The sequence below is a fragment of the Gymnoscopelus microlampas genome, assembly GCF_963454915.1.
Source record: "Gymnoscopelus microlampas genome assembly, chromosome: 1".
NCBI lineage: Eukaryota > Metazoa > Chordata > Actinopteri > Myctophiformes > Myctophidae > Gymnoscopelus > Gymnoscopelus microlampas.
The window spans coordinates 43893987-43911486 of NC_139962.1; the positions used below are offsets into that span (position 1 = coordinate 43893987).

The window sequence follows — 17500 nt, forward strand, 5'->3', positions numbered from 1 at the left end:
GACAGCAGCTAGTGTGGAATGGAGATGCACTAACGCAACGCGAGGCAGCCCTGCCTCTGACCTCCCTCTCTACTCACACAGCAGCACCGGGCTGGAGATAAAGAGAAAAGCCACAAGCAGCCTACCGCTCACATCTCTCTTTCTCTCAAGCAAGCAGGCGCACACAGATGCAGGTTCACACGCACGCACGCGCACACACACACACACACACAGAATACATTGAGGCATGACTTTACAATGCACAAGCACAGGTACTGTACACTGTGTTAGTTTGTCCATTTGTAACGCTGACATCGTAGGAATTTAACATTTGTACACCAGTGTCAGAGTTAAATTACTGTAACAATCAGGATTTGCCTCAATCATAGACAGTCACATGTGTAAGTCATACACATAACTTTACAATGCACATGCACAGATACTTAAATCCTCAGTGTCAGTTTGTCCATTTGTAACTCTGACAGTGTACCAAATGTATACATTTTGCATGTCAGAGATAAAGGATTCTAACACTCAGGATTACATCCTCGATCACAGACACTTGCATGTGCAAGTTCACACACAAAAACACAGATATTGTATCACACAAGCGTATACGTACACACACACACACACACACACACACACACACACACACACACACACACACACACACACACACACACACACACACACACACACACACACACACACACACACATTTGCACACGCATGCACACACGCACGCTTACATGCACACAAACACACTCACACGTGCGCATGTACGCATGCGTACACACACACACGCGTGCACGTACGTACACACACACACATGTGTACACTTGCACACAAATACACACAAATACACACACACACACACACACACACACACACACACACACACACACACACACACACACACACACACACACACACACACACACACACAGCCACACACACACACACAGCCACACACACACACACAGCCACACACGCAGCAACACAGGCATCTCACGGACATCTCATTAAAGCAATAGGAGGTGAATGTTCCAACAGCAGAGGACCAGGGGGAGTGAGGTCTATTAGAGATACTATCAGGAGACTGTGAAGGAAATGAAAGTGAGTGCTACGGTCCCGTGTGCATCTCATTCAGGAATGGACCCTGATGCGTTTGACATCATATCTAACACTGACCCAGAGGACTGGGTCAAGGAGGCCCGCATTAATACTTATTGGCTGAATCATTATGATAATGTACCAGTGACTGGAGAGTTTAATGAAAGACTTCCTACAATAATAAATATCTATTATCCAAAGTGTGTGCATGCGCGCGTGCGTGTTCAAGCGGAGAGAGAGAGGGAGAGGCAACAGAAAACTGAGACGGCGGCTCCTAATGTGTGTAGTTCTCGCCCGAAACGACTCCTCTCCTCCTCTTCTGTTTCCTGGGGATTTTTTGGCATGATACCCCTCTCCTCCCTCGCTCCCTCGCTCCCCCGGCTGTCACTACCCATCACCACAACTATTCCACTCTGGCCGCAGGAACGGAGGGAAAGGCTTTTGTCCCTCTCCATCAGCCACCCCCCCCCCTCCCCGACACTTTCACATCCCTCCCACTAATGGCAGTTGTTGTGGCATTCTTGGGACCCGCATATTGAGAATACATCGTCTTTTTAACTTTTATATGTTTTTGTTTTGGAGCCGAGGCGAGACCCAGAGCTCTGCAGACTTGACAGGGAAAGCAGTGACGCGTTAGTATTTACAAGCGAGTGTGAAGCCCGGGGTATACTTTATCGTGTGACGGTGTCGCTCCGCCGAAAATAGCTGCTCAAGTAGAGTAGCTGAAGACTGCGCTGCGATGCGACTCGGTCGTAAGATGAAGTACACGTCAAGCAGTGGTGGAAAGTAACTAAGTACATTTACTTAAGTACTGTACTTAAGTACAATTTTGAGATACTTTGACTTTACTGGAGTATTCCAATTGTCTATACTTTTACTTCTACTCCACTACAGAGAGGCAAATATTGTACTTTTACTCCACTACAATTATTTGAAAACTAAAAAATACTTAAGTAATCAGCAGTAGGCCTACATGCTTGTTCAAAAGGACAAATTACAAAGTACAAAAGAGATCAATAATAGTGAGAATAGCAGATCAACGTGTCACATCGCACGCAATGCGTTGTGAGCTTGTAGATCGGCTATTTTCACTGTATTTGAAATACGGCTTGGTTGTTCATTCATAATGTACTTTAATGCCTCATAAGGGCATTATAATGCATTATAAATGAGCTTATAAAGCATTATAGAGGCAACAACCTTCATAGAAAGTGTTACCGTACTTTTTTCCTTCCTAGATATGTAGTGGAGTCAAAAGTACAACGTGTGTCTTTGACATGTAGTGGAGTTAAAATGTATCCAAAAATGCAGATAGTAAAGTACAGATACACAAAAAAATATACTCAAGTAAATGTACTTTTTCTGTACACCACTGGCCGCAATGCGACCCCCGTCCTACGACTAAGTACAAATCAAGCATGAGATACTGCACGGTGCCAAAATGGGAAAAAGTAAACACAGAAGCCATTCCAATTGGACAGTGCCCGGTAACCATAGAGATGCAATGAGTCTTATTATGGTCTGTCAGGGGTCATTAGTGTAATCCAAGCAGACAGGAGTTTATACTGAGAGAAGTGCGCCATAGTATTCTCTTTCTGTTTGTCTTTTTTTTCTTTTTCCTTTTTTTTCAGTATCCATACGCGTCCGTTTCCGATAATGTCATCCTACACTGCTCTCCGCTCCTCGCAACCAGAGACTATCAGCGGTGAACTCACTGCTCTCGTTTAACAGCCCAGGTCAGAGAAGAAGAAGAAGAAGAAGAAGAAGAAGAAGAAGAAGAAGAAGAAGAAGAAGAAGAAGAAGAAGAAGAAGAAGAAGAAGAAGAAGAAGACTACACACGTGACTGACACACAGCACTGAGAAGAATGTTGTATGTGTGTGTGACAGAGAGAGCACATGAGTGAGACACTTCATTTAAATCAGAGAGTGTACAAATGTAACATTCTCTGAGTTGAATCAACACCTAGGATTGTACAGTCTCAGTGTCTATTATGTTTATGTTAAAAATGGCAGGGAGTCGAACCGGGGACATGTTGAAAAAGGGGTTTTGTACCCATGTGTTATGCGTCCCGACCATTCTCGGGCGTCCCAACCAATCGGGTGGTGCAACACTGAGGATTTTACTGTGGAAAGTTCCACCAAGCCCTGAGCGTGAGCAAAAAAGACAAAAAGACTCTCTCACGATTCTTGTTTTTGACTTCTGTGTTAACTGCCACCAGTTTTTTTCCCAGGGTTCACACACACACACACACACACACACACACACACACACACACACACACACACACACACACACACACACACACACACACACACACACACACACACACACACACACACGCACACACGTACACACACATGCACACAGACACAGGCCAAATGAAAGCATGCCACTGAGAGGTGACCAACTGAGTTCACAGCTCTGGTCTGGCATGCGTGCCTGCAGTGAACCCGCGACACAGAGCCATTAACGGTGCACATCTCCCCTGCAGTTGCATGGTAAGACGTGTTGCAGGGCCCAGCCTTCTGACAGTGTACAAATTGTCAATGTTGTTTGGCGGAAACCTTGCAAGTCCAAAACCTTTAAAGGATATGGAAAAAAATAACCTGTATTCCACTCTTATCTTTTTTTTATGGTGAAAAAATGGTAAAAGTGAAGATACAGTATACAGTCTCACAACGCATAGCATCGAGGTGCGTTGTGAGGTTATATATCGGCTATTTTCGCTACCTTTGCGTGACACTCACGCACAACAAAGTAGGGCATTCATTTACAAAAACAAAACATAAAAATGGACATACAAGGTTTCTGACCTACAAGGGTTCGTGTTCTTGCGGACCTTCCAGTCTGTGTGACTGTCAGGTCTCTGAGGCTATGCGCTCTCCTTGGGTGACACTATATCCAAAGTCTGTAATTATAAAACGCAAAGAGCATTCCTCAGCCTGGTTAACCAGAACTATGAAAGAGAGGGACAACTATCCCCCCGCCCCCTTTCCTCGGTTCCTCCTCCTTCCACATGCCCCCACCCCCATCCCTCCCCCTCACCCCAATAATTTAACAGTAAGAGCAACTGAGGCTTGTAAACACAATAGTTATGTCTGCACTAACAGAGCCATGGTGCAGACATACAGGCTCCACCACCCCTGCGGTTACTACTAATACAGGCTACGCTCCATCCTCTCCTCTCCTCTCCTCTCCTCTCCTCTCCTCTCCTCTCCTCTCCTCTCCTCTCCTCTCCTCTCCCCTCCCCTCTCCTCTCTTCCAATATCCTGCTGTTTGAGAAAGTTGTGGTATCTGACTTTGGACCTCGTTGGATTCTAGCAATGGACATGTTATGTCTCTGCGTTAAATAACTTTCAAAGAAATGTATAATTGTATCATTAATAATATTGTGTCTATTTAACATGTATCGATCTACTTAACATTTCTGCATTTGCGTTTATTCTACAACATAATGTAAGGTACCCCATAAAATACAGATTTTTAGATATACTGTAGTGTAAACAATAGGTACATAATTACAGCAAGAAAAATGCATGTCTTCTTATTAGGTATAAGTTGGCAAAACAAAGTGATATCTCAAAACATATATGTATGAGCTCATGGTTTAAGATTGAACCGCATAGATAGAGTATGGTTGAGGTGTAAATATGGACGCTAAGAAGACATTTTCCAAGTCAAATTGAGCAAGAGGTCAAAGGGCAAAGGGCAATCATCTCACTTTCACTCTTGAAGCCAGATTTACTCTTTGTCGTACGACACCAGTGCGCCACCACATATAAATTAGGCATAAGGCCTAGCGGACGGAGCAAAAGACAGGTGGCTCCCACACATGTATATGCACATGCAAATCACTTCCATGCAAAACTCTCCCTCCCTCCCACTCCCTCTCTCTATCTCTATCTCTCTCTCTCTCGCTCTCTCTCTCATGCATGCTCGCACGCACACACACGCACGCACGCACGCACGCACGCACACACAAGCACATAAATTCTCTCTTAGGTACTGTACTCTGATTCAGCGGAACCAAGTGCGTTTCAGGCCCTTCTCTTGCTGCAGCTGAAATCACACCCATTGATTTATGAGCCGAGCTTCAGAAATATATTAGCGGGCAAAAATATGACTTCATTTAGCGCATTACCCGTGAATTGTTTGCCTTAAATCTATGAGATGCAGTCAGCACAGTGTTGGCCTCAACCAAGCAGAACATTTATTAATCTGATACCAAATAGCATTATCATTGTAGGAGCCAAGGGAAACATAAGACTGGTAGCCGCGCGGCAGACAAACGCGGAGGACAAGTGGCGCTTTATGAAGTATCATTTATACTTCGTCACATAACAGTGTCGCTCGCTGAAAATTGCACATTTTCTTTTTTTATTTCATTTTATCCAACACGTCGGCTATAGATTATTCATGAGGTGGTCTGTGTTTATCTTAACACGCTGTAAGTAGAGTGTTGATATCAGGGTTTTTTCATAGCATTTGCAATGACACTGGGATTTAGATATCCGTATTAATTCAAGTGAAATAAATAAATGAATGAATAAATAATTAAAATAGAAAGCAACAACTTCCTCAATTTAATGATGCATGCATGGTTAATAGGAGGGGGGGAAACATGCCTGATGGAGGAAGGATGGAGGAAGAAATATTGCATGTCTTTTTAATTTCAAGGACCCCCAATTTATTGGCCACAGCCCCCCATTCCAATCTACACTGTACAATCTTTGTGTTCATTAAATTCTAAGAGTGTACCCTCACAGCTCCATTTGTACTCTTTCAGAGTTACAGACCCGTATAAGGATCCATTTGAGAGGTTGGGAAACGGTTATCTTGTACTTGATGTGTTGACAGTGGTGTACGGGTCATTAACCACTTAAGTCTGATTTATAATTTGTCGTACAGCGAAAATAGCTGATCTACAAGCTCAACACGTTGCATCGCGATGCGTTGTGAGCTTGCAGTTCATCTATTTTCGAACAAAATGTTGGGGAAATAGGGAAAAGTGGTTAAGTGGTTAAAGTGGTCAGGAATGGGCCGTAACTAATATACACTTAGACACACAGCACCACAGTGGACACAATATTTTAATGTCTAGCCGTAACTCTGTGTAGCTCACAATTTATACATTGTTGTGAGAGAGCACACAAATAAAACAAATGATTTTCAACTAAAAATGCAACACATCGTATGAGGAAGTATACATTCGGCTTAAGTCTGCTTTATGTCTCTGTGTTGCTTTTTCCCCCTGCATTCCTCTGTCCCTCACCCTCCCCCTCACACTCTCTCCCTCTCTCTCTCTCTCTCTCTCTCTCTCTCTCGCTCTCTCTCTCTCTCTCTCTCTCTCTCTCTCTCTCTCCCCCCCCCCTCTCTCTCTCTCGCTCTCTCTCTCTCTCTCTCTCTCTCTCTCTCTCTCTCTCTCACCCCTCCTATTGTTATTCTCCATATCCTTTCACTCTCCCTCTAAACTGTAATAGTGGAAGAGACAAAAGATGAGAGGGCACTGCAGCTACAGTACCTTCACGGCTATACTTACTTACCCTCTCTCTCTCTCTCTCTCTCTCTCTCTCTCTCTCTCTCTCTCTCTCTCTCTCTCTCTGGCCCCTTTGTGGCGTTATGCCTATTGAACTTCATATAGCAATGGACTGGGGGGGGGGGAGAAAAAAATCTGCTAATTTCATAGCGGACCACTTTCATTCTTGTGTGGATAAACAGGGCTGGTGTGCCGTGCATTGTGTGGCGTCTCTCTATCTGTGTAAACACACAGGCCCGGGCCCTCCATAGAGGAGCCAACCCCGCACGCACGCCGCTCGGGTGAATGACTGTAGCCGCCGCATGGCAGGATGAAGTGTGCTCATTTCCTTATTTATTGACTCTCTTGCTTTTCTCTGAGTGTTTGAAATTAATAACAGCCAGCAGAAATCAGACAGAGGGATGAAAATCAGCACTTTCCCCGCAGTGAAGCCATTCATCAAGCTAACGAGGGGGGGGGGGGGGGGGGGCAGAGGAGGGGGAGGAGGAGGAGGAGGAGGAAGGAGGAGGGAAAAGTGACGTTTGGAGTCGGGAGCAGAGAGCAGGAGGGAAGCAGGTGCGGGCGGTATGATGCCTATTTTATGCTACATCGTGTGATGGTGTCGCTCGGCAGAAATAGCAGATATACAATCTCACAACGCGTCGCAAATGCGGCGCGTTGTGAGCTTGTATATCGGCTACTTTTGCCGCGCGACACCGTCGTATAGGACAAAGTATTAGTCAGGCTTTGAGGGAGGGGGGGGCAGGGAAGGTGACGTTGGGAGTGGAGGCGAGGGAGGAAGCGAGCAAAGACTGTGTGTGGGGCGGCTGAGAGAAAGAAGGGAGAGAGAGGAGTCATTTGGAGGATAGCGGGGCAGAGCCATAGGGGAGGAGCTGCCTGCCACGTCACTCTAAAAAAAAAGAAGGCTCCAGATAGCAAGAAACACTAGTTTGACATTGAAGTATAAATAGAAAAAAGGGAGGAGAGTGACGGGGAAGGTGGACCGTTTCCCTTTCAGCGACTGTGTGTGTGAGTGTTGGACGGGCACCGAGGCGAACGGGACCTGATGTCGCCTATCTGGAGGTTCACGCCATAAGTCTGCTTTTGACTTACAGTAATGGCTAATGTGTGGATCCTTTGGCTTTACATAGAGGGTTATAAGAGCTATGCCCACAAGGGTTCTGATTGCCTCTATAAGTGCATGGTAAATTGGCATCTTATGTCCAGTAACCGCCTGTATCGGGGGGCCCTTAAGGGTCCATTATATTATATTTTATGAGTTAACCACTTAAACGCTATATACTATGACAAATAGCGGAAATAGCTGATGTACAAGCTCACGATGCGTGGCGATGCGACTACTTGGACCCTATATACTTTGTCATGTGTCAAATAGCGAAAATAGCCCAATCTTGTAGATCATCTATTTTAGCTTTTTACACTATTTGGGAAAATTTTAAATGAACACTCCGGATTTTGAGTCATGACGGCAGGTGACGCCTTCGCCTTCCGAGAACTTCCACCTTGTCATGTCATATACAGTATATGCTGCTCTGCCTCTTCCTATACCATTTGCCACAGAACCTACAGTATCTCACACCCAGAGCCGGGGCTGACTAAGCACTTTGCTGCTCTTCTCAGAGCCGGGGGAGGAGTGCCACGCTGAGAACTCTGCCACAGGAAAATAATTAGCAAAGTGGAGCTCTGCCCAAATGCCCTGGGCTAAATCTAACACCACTTCACATACAAACACCGCCATGAATCTTTTTCTTTCTTTTTTTTTCATCATTTTCTCCCGATACCGATTATTTGAGGGAGAGAAAATACACGACAAAAAACAAGGGGGCAGATTGACAGCATGCTTGTTTTTCTCTCTTTGCTTCTCCACCACAGAGATATCATTCTCATCATCAAGTGTTGTTGTCTGTTTTTTTGGGGAGGATTGCTGCTGCCAGAGAGGAAATAGTTTGAAAGAAAAAGAAAATCTATTTTGTTTTCCAAGCTCCATAATACACAATAAACGGTCTACGGATCAGTTATTTGAATGAGGGGAGATTTCTCTGGCCTACTCTGTTCCAATGTTGCAACAGTATAGCCACAGCTGTCCTGGTGCAGGGTAGATGCATGATACGAGAATGCCGCGGATCACTTGTAGCCATATCTTTTATTAAAACTGAGGATTTTACTGTGTACCATATCTCTTGGAGAGATGGAGACCCAAATAGAGGCTATAGTGTAGCGTCTTGTTCTGTGCCTGGTCTAAGCCGGTTTGAGCTGAGAGGGTTCAGCTTGGTGCATGGCCGTGACGTACAGTATACTGTGCCCATCTAGCTGTACATGGATATCTATATTTTTAACCTTAAAGCCAGACCACAGTGTCTTTGGTCACTGCTGCTAAATATAGCCCACTCCTCCTGAACAGTCTCCAGTTTCTCGCTCCTTTCCGAGAGGCAGGTGGAGGGAGGAGACAGGAGGAGCGACAGAACTCCGTCAAAGGAGCAGGCCACCCCTCTCCCTCGAGTCGAAGAAACCATCCGGTGACTTTTGACTCATATGGGGGGGGGGGGGGTAATGCCTGATTTATACTTCGTTAGGCGCTCATGTCAATAAATAGCCAATCAACAAGCTCACAATGTGTCGCAGCGCTGTGCATTGTGCGTGTGAGCTTGAAGATCGTTTCTCTTTTCATGGCGCGACATGGTGCACAACAAACGATAAATCGCACTTCGGTTGTTCGTGTGACACACTGGCGCGCAAACAAAGTATAAATGAGGCTTTGGTTGTTTTTGTCCCCGTGGGCCGCCCCCCCTCCCTATCCCACGGCCTCTGCACCCCTCCTCTGTGTCATTTATTTTCCCCTCCACGTGACAGGTCAATCTGGATCGATTTCAGCTGCCCTCACCCAAAGAGACCAGCATCCTGGCACCTAGAAATAGAGCTCTCTGGGACAGAGGAGCCTCTGCCCAGCACTTACCATCCATACCACTGGGAAGTGGTCAGGGTGAGATGAGGGTGCGCGTGCGTGGACACACACACACACACACACACACACACACACACACACACACACACACACACACACACACACACACACACACACACACACACACACACGCTTAATGTACAGGAAAGAAATATGCAAGGCAACAAAAAGCATTCACACCATTGAAGGATGGTGTAATAACACCCTCTGGGTTGGTGACAAGTGTGTGTTCATGGTTGGGTGCTGTAAGTGTGTGGGTGACACTGTTTCAGCGAGTCGGGCCCAAGCCACAGTGCCCGTTACACAGCCACAGTCACACAGTTACACGGCCATGGGTGTTGGTCTGCGCTTACACCATGCTCCTGTCATCACACACCCACACACACACACATACATACATACATGCACGTACGCAAATACACGAGCACTTGCACGGGCGCGAAAGCGCACGCACACACAAAACGACTTCTTCATTCTCATGCTATATTTGCCCTCAACTCACAATACACATTCACACGCACGCACGCACGCACGCACGCACACACACATACACACGCACGCACACATACACACACACACACACACACACACACACACACACACACACCTGGCACTTCATCTTTGTCAGCATATTCTGGGTCCTTTTACTCCCTGCTGGGTACTGAACTCTCGTCCCCCTTTGCCTGACGGACCCCTGGGGTGAGCTTGCCTTGTTGCCATGCACACCAGTCAGATCTGAGAGTCAAACCCACGTTTAACTCTCTTTACCTCGTCACAGTGTAAATACACTGCTAATGTCATCTTCGTCTCTCTCGGTAGCGTGGCTGTGTTAGGCTCAGCGTCCTGGTGGCGCCTAAGCAGCTCAGGCCCAAGTCGGGACACTCTTTCCCCCGGCAAGGACACTGGGACCTGGCTCTCCGTCTCCATCACTCAGCCTGTCCTCCTGGAGCTACGTGGCCAGACTGCACATGCCCCACCCCCATCCCACCTCCCCGGCACCCTCCTCCTCCTCATATGCATGGATTTGCATAAAGCAAAGACAGAGTTCTGACTGCATCGTTTGCCGTGGTCAACAGCGATCGACCACACCAAGCCGCATGCACAGACAGGCCCTCTGAGCTCGGTGCAGCACCGGCGCAGCGGGACGGCCCACAGGCTGCAGATGTCCGACCCGACTGCGATAGACACCCTCATGGTTTTCCGCTTTCATCCATTAAGCATCCGTAGCCCCCCCCACCCTCCCTTGCATTGTTTATATTCGGCGACCATGTGCGCCGAGCAAGGGGGCACCTAATTCACGGCAATGACGGAGGGAGGAGAATAAGAGCACTTAAAACACTTCATCTAAAGATGATTTGTCCTTGTCTTCGCTGACGGCTTTTGTCCTGCCGCCCCCCCGAAGTTAAGTGGAGCTGGAGCCCCGCCAGCTACTGATCCCATGCCCCACTTAGACACAAGCAGTAATCAGGGAAATAACTGGATCCTACAGCACGCACTCGTGCACGCGCACTCACGCACGCACGCACGCACGCACGCACGCACGCACGCACGCACACACGCACACACGCACACACACACTGTACCCACATGAGCAACACATTTCCAAGTGGGGTCCAGGGACCCCCTGGGTCCTTGAGGAGTTTCCAGGGAGTCCGCAGCAAAATTAGTTAATATTGAGTAGCATAAAAATCTGTTTAACCACAAAAGAGGCAAACATTGTGGAAATTAGCCAATCTACAAGCTCACCCCTTGTGTTGCGATGCTTGTAGATCTGCTATTTAAAAAAAATATATATATATATTTGAAAAATTACTACAAGGACACAAAGTATTTTCAGATAGAGGTACAAATAGATGGCCCTTGACATGCAAAAAGCATGAGAACCACGGATCTAGAAAATGTGCTCCAAACCAACCTACTCACATCCTTAAGTCCTTAAACTTTGTTATATTATATACAGTAGTTGTCGCACACCAAAAATAGCAAGCTCACAATGCTGTGAACTTGTAGATCTGCTATGTTCTGTACGTGGCGGATTAAGCGCTACAAGTCACAAGTGATCTCATCCTCCAAACAGATCGGTCAATGGGGTTTGCCATGGAATGATCAGTGGAAGCATTACAGAAGCCATCGGTTGTGTAATATACAGTACATATACTACATTGTTCCCCTCCTCCTACTGTATATTTCAGGGTTTTGTGAGCACGTTCTCACAGTCTCTGTGTTTCACTACAGTAAAAGTTCAAATCTGAAAGTGTGGACAATAAAGTCTTAATTAAACTCCTGTAAAGGTCCATTTGTACACTTTTACTGTGTAATACCAAAAATGTTTTCCCCTCTTTTTTTCTTTTTTGGGTGGGTGGGGATGCACACAGTTTTTACTAAAGCGATAAGCGTTAACCTTGCACAGAGAAGAGATGATGGGGATAGATGTTGAAAATAATTGCTCTCAATCATCACTATGACCCACTAGACGTATGTGGTGGGGTCTGTATCTGCAGAGACCCATCCTGTATTTCCTTATTCCATTTTGTTTGGGACATTTACAGTAAACTGTATTAACACCATTATGTAGAGATGTACTGTAGCTTTCGATATAGTTTCATATTAGATTGAACTCGTTGAAATTGGTTTTCCAAAATAATCAGTATTGAATTAGCAATATTATAATATACACAAACTAATTAAAAACTGTAAATTCATAATAATTATAATGTTTTGGATTTGTTTTCCATAAATCATTTGAGATCAACTTATTCAGTAAAATTTGAATCAGAAACACAGAAAGAGAGAGAAAGACAAAGAGTGAGAGTCAGGAATATGATTAAATCTTTTTACCTGAAGAAGCTACTCTAAGGGCACGGAGGAATGGGGCTGGAAATCACAGATGCAGGAATTTTCTGGAAGACCTGAAAGAGCAGGTAACATTGGACAAAAACATGAATGGATAAATGCATATAGATGCATTTCACTCTTTTTATGTTTCTGTCTCTGTGTGCCTCTCACTCGTTCATTTTCATTTACTTGCACACTGCACACACACACACACACACACACACACACACACACACACACACACACACACACACACACACACACACACACACACACACACACACACACACACACAGAGACAAGGCAAATTCATTCTGAGCAACATTCTCTCCCACCTCGTCTGTCTGGTGAAATGCATGTATCATAGAAAACATTTGATGTGGAAGGAAATGTAGAAATTTGCATGCAAATAGAGTCTATGGGTAGAACGCATGCATCAAAACATTCTAACCACAGGAGACGCAACTTCAATATCTGCGCTTTGTCACTGAGAAAAAGAAAAATGCGTCGTTTTAAGCTTTTTTCACATTTTCCTTTTCACCGAATCATGCCATCATGTCATGAAATTAATTTATTTTAAAAGGGGTGAATTTTACCGTGCATTGAAAGAGGCAAGAATTGCGCACGTGCACACAAACAAAATCAAAGGAGTGAGGATATCTTGTTAAACAATACGCCCGCCACACACACACAAACTACATACCACCATCACGCACACCGACATATACAGACGAATAATCATAAGCATGAATTAATCTACACACACACACACACACACACACACACACACACACACACACACACACACACACACACACACACACACACACACACACACACACACACACACACACACACGTTGGCTCTAGTATTGTGATGGCCGTGACCACAGCCACACATTGAGATAAGACTTTACAAACTCACACATGCTACTACCATTTGCATTCACCCATGCCACTACCTTTGCTTAGCTATTTGCATTTGCGGTCATTTAAAATACATAACACACACCCAGTTTGTTTGTTTGCATTGTTTATTAAGAACATGCGCAAGTCGTTAATGCGTAAGTTGTACTAATGCATGTCTCCTTGTTTGAGTTACCTGGCTGTTTCCTGGAATGTCAAAAGATGGGGCTGAGGTTGGAGCCAGCTTTTACGCAGAGGGCCAAACCAAGGACCATACTAGGAGACTTGGTTGAAATGGGGGGATTGGGATTTGTTTGGTAGATTTTGTTAGTTATAAGTGCTGTCCTCCCCTGTGTGTATCTATTGGTTTGGTCCACCACTATACAAGTCAGTGGTTCCAAAACTGGGGGTCCCCAGATTAGGGTCTCCAGATGATTAGCTTAATGTGCAACATTGTTTTCTCACTCAACAGTAAACAAACCCATACTGTATAAGTGTATACAGGGTATCTGCCCATTTCAAAAGTTACAATTTAATGACTTCTAGACCTTTTTAATACCAAATTGGACAAATTGTCAAATATTATGTAAAAGAGGCAAATATTGTGAAGATAGCCGATCTACAAGCTCACAACGCCTCGCACTGCGAGGCGTTGTGAGCTTGTAGTTTGACTATTTTCACAGTATTTATCTGTGGAACCGAGTCAAACTAAATGTAATGCATACAATTCAAGTGCTTGTCAGGGTTTTAACTGGGGGTCCCCCAGTTAAAATTATTTTGGGGGGTCGCGGCTTGAAAGGTTTAGGAACCCTTGATATAAGTGGTAAAACCGGCAAACCGGTGTTGCCTTATGCTTTGACTGCTTGGTCCCTCACAGGTACGTAGGCCAGTCATCCCATCTTATACTTACAAATGTGCTATAGAACATAAGTGCACATAATTAAATACACAAGCACTATAATATAAAGAGTGAAACAACAATAATAATGCTCTTCAGAGTTGAGAACTGATCCATTGCCGGAGGAGCCCTCCACTGCCCTCCTCTGCTCTCATTAGCTTATTCTGGAGGGAGCATCAACACCAAATAAATGTGTGTGTGTGTGTGTGCATGCGTGCGTGCGTGCGTGCGTGCGTGTGTGTGTGTGTGTGCGTGTGTGTGTGTGCGTGTGTGTGTGTGTGTGTATGTGTGGAAGGGGGGGCAGGGGGGTGTGGAAGAATAAAAAGAGAGGGATGCAAAGGAGGGATAGAGGTTACCTTGCTTGGTTGAGAGATCAATACCCGCTTGACTTGCAGTGAGGTGACGGTGATACTGGAGTGAGTGAGTGTGTGTGTGTGTGTGTGTGTGTGTGTGTGTGTGTGTGTGTGTGTGTGTGTGTGTGTGTGTGTGTGTGTGTGTGTGTGTGTGTGTGTGTGTGTGTGCGTGCGTGCGTGCGTGCGTGCGTGCGTGCGTGCGTGCGTGCGTGCGTGCGTGCGTGCGTGCGTGCGTGCGTGTGTGCGTTAGTGTCTGTGTGTGTGTGTGTGTGTACATGCATGAGCATATGTGTGCATGTGTCATCTTGCGTGCATGTGTGTCTCACAAAAAAGTTTGCTTAGCGTTCACATACAATTTGTAAAAATCAAGTGATGCCAGTCTGACTCCCCATACACGCTGTGGAAAATGACAGTCGTGGAAACACTTCTTCCTCACACTGCAGTGGAGAAAATCTTAAATTATCGGCTTTTCAAATAAATGCCACATAACTCAATTTTACAGAGCGCACACAAGCTGCAGGGAAACAGCAGTGATGCAGGCTGACGATGTTAAGACCACAGCAGGACATAAAGTCACTGCATCTAAATCATACTGTGTGTGTACTTGTATCAGAGTGTTGCAGGGATACTCGCGCCTGAACAAAGCCTAAACGGTCCCTTAATGACTCAGAGGGAGCGAGAGGGTGTTTAACCACTATGTAACCAAAAAAAATCTAAAAATAGCCTAACAATATGTAAATGAGTTTAATGTTAACCAAAATCACTTCGTACATTATGTGTATTGTTGTGTGTGAGGATTAGGAGGGTTCTTAGGGGGGAGGGGGGGCTGATTTGGAGAGTTTCTCTTTTCTATTTTTTCTTACAGCTGCTACCATCTTAAATTCAATGAGACCATTGGGAGCTGGTGTTGGATTCATTTAAGTCACAGTCCCTTGCTTTCTGTCCATTTGCAGACATATAAAATTACCCCGGCGAGTCCCGACCACCTCATTATCAACATAACCTGAAGCCAGACTCTCTCAAGGGCAACTCTCTAACGACAACACCGCGCCACTCTCTAACTGCCTGTTTGAAGCACTCTTCGACTTTCCGCCATGTTAAAATGAGTAAAAAGAGCAAAATATTCCCTGATTAACTAAATGCTCCTTAATTGATCCCTGATTGCTGATCGAATCCAGAGGGAGAGTGTTATGCTTACTATATAGTTTGTTGCGCGATGGTGTAATGCGGCAAAAATAGCCGATCTACAATCTCACAACGTGTTGCATCGAACGTTGTGAGCTTGTATTTCCGGTGCGTGACACCGAGGCGCAATGATGCATAGATCAGGCTTTACGTTTGCAGTCATGTATTGTATAGTATGACACTGTGTACAGTGAGTTCATGTACATGTGGCTTTCACATCCTAGAATGTATTGTGAATTGGGACAGGCCCATGATCACTGTGACTACTGTGGCATTTTCCATAGGGCTTTAGATGTGTTGAGACACCTGACTGTAGCTCTGCTCTTCCTTTATGATAAACCGCTGTGGGTCAAACTGATAAACAATCAAGGGATATTGATTGGTCAAAGAATAGTTATTTATAAAACATTTACATTATGAAAGAGGTCATTTATAAAACAAATAGCATGTATTGCCTTTTTTCTTTTGCAACCTTTTGTTGTGAGGCATTTTATTTTATTTTATTTTATTTTATTTTATTTTATTTTATTTTATTTTATTTTATTTTATTTTATTTTATTTTATTTTATTTTATTTTATTTTATTTTATTTTATTTTATTTTATTTTATTTTATTTTATTTTATTTTATTAATTCAAGGTTTAACAAAAATATATCAAATAATACAACACAAAATTGACACGGACACATTTATAATGACATCCCAGTATAATATTTCTATTGACCCAATCAAGGTGTCATGGGTATAAAGGTGGAGAGAGAAAGAGAGAAAATGTGCATAATACTTCTTCTCCGGGGCTGGCAGAGGATGCTCTCCAATTGGTTTTATTCATATCCCTGCGCGGCTACGCCACACCAACTGCCCGCTCCAAACCGTTGCCTCGGATGTCCCACATGTACACTAATGCTTGATTTATACTTTGTTGTGGGCCAGTGTCGCGCATTGAAAATAGCAGATCTACAAGCTCATCTATGAGCTTGTATATCGTCTATTTTTGATGGGCCACATCATTTGCAACCAAGTATGAATCAGGCATTAGACAATCAAACACAAGCCAACATACACACAAGACCATGCCCGACTGCTTTTGAATGCCTCTCTGTATCATGATTAGTTAAACAAATACAACAGCCCTCTAGCTGATTTTTCCATGTGTATTCTTACTTAACAACGGCTTCAGCCAGACGTTTCTCTTGTGCTGGAACATTGCTAAAACAAAGAAAGAAGACATGAGCAGAAAGGTGTACGGACTAACGCATCAAGCTCAAATGCCACGTCTGTCCACTGTGCGCTGCTCTAAAGTGATGTGTCGTGTTTGTAGCTTGAAAATCTGACTTTTTCAAGCAACACTTTCAATGCGACAATAGTCTATATTAGACTCAAGAGTCAAGACATCAATGCTTGTACAAGGCCACAAACACCTTGATCTGCAAGTGAGGGTCTGCAAGTTATGTGTATACCACTACATATCTTAACAAACACAACATAGGCCTATGTATTGTAAACCTATATTTGCATTATCAACAGTTCAATTATATATATTTTTTAACTTTTAAAATGTAAAGCTTTAAAAATTGTTAACTTTTAAAGCTTTGTTGACCAGAGTTTCCCCCAGATACTTGATCCTCAGCCGATCTAATTTACAAGCTCAAGAGCATGTAGATGAGCTATTTTTGGTGAATGCACACCTATTTCTGTCAAACGTTCAACACATGCCCAGAAAAGGGACG

General features: G+C 44.4%; 1 protein-coding gene across 1 annotated transcript in view; it reads right to left on the reverse strand.

Annotated features, from left to right (window-relative positions):
• Positions 1-17500, reverse strand: part of mafa (MAF bZIP transcription factor a) — a 107049-nt gene that overhangs the window by 81738 nt on the left and 7811 nt on the right. The window contains exon 2 of the mRNA XM_084062143.1: positions 12433-12503. Coding sequence (XP_083918269.1) covers positions 12476-12503 — 28 coding nt within the window. The 3' untranslated portion in view covers positions 12433-12475. The remainder of the gene's footprint in view (positions 1-12432; positions 12504-17500) is intronic.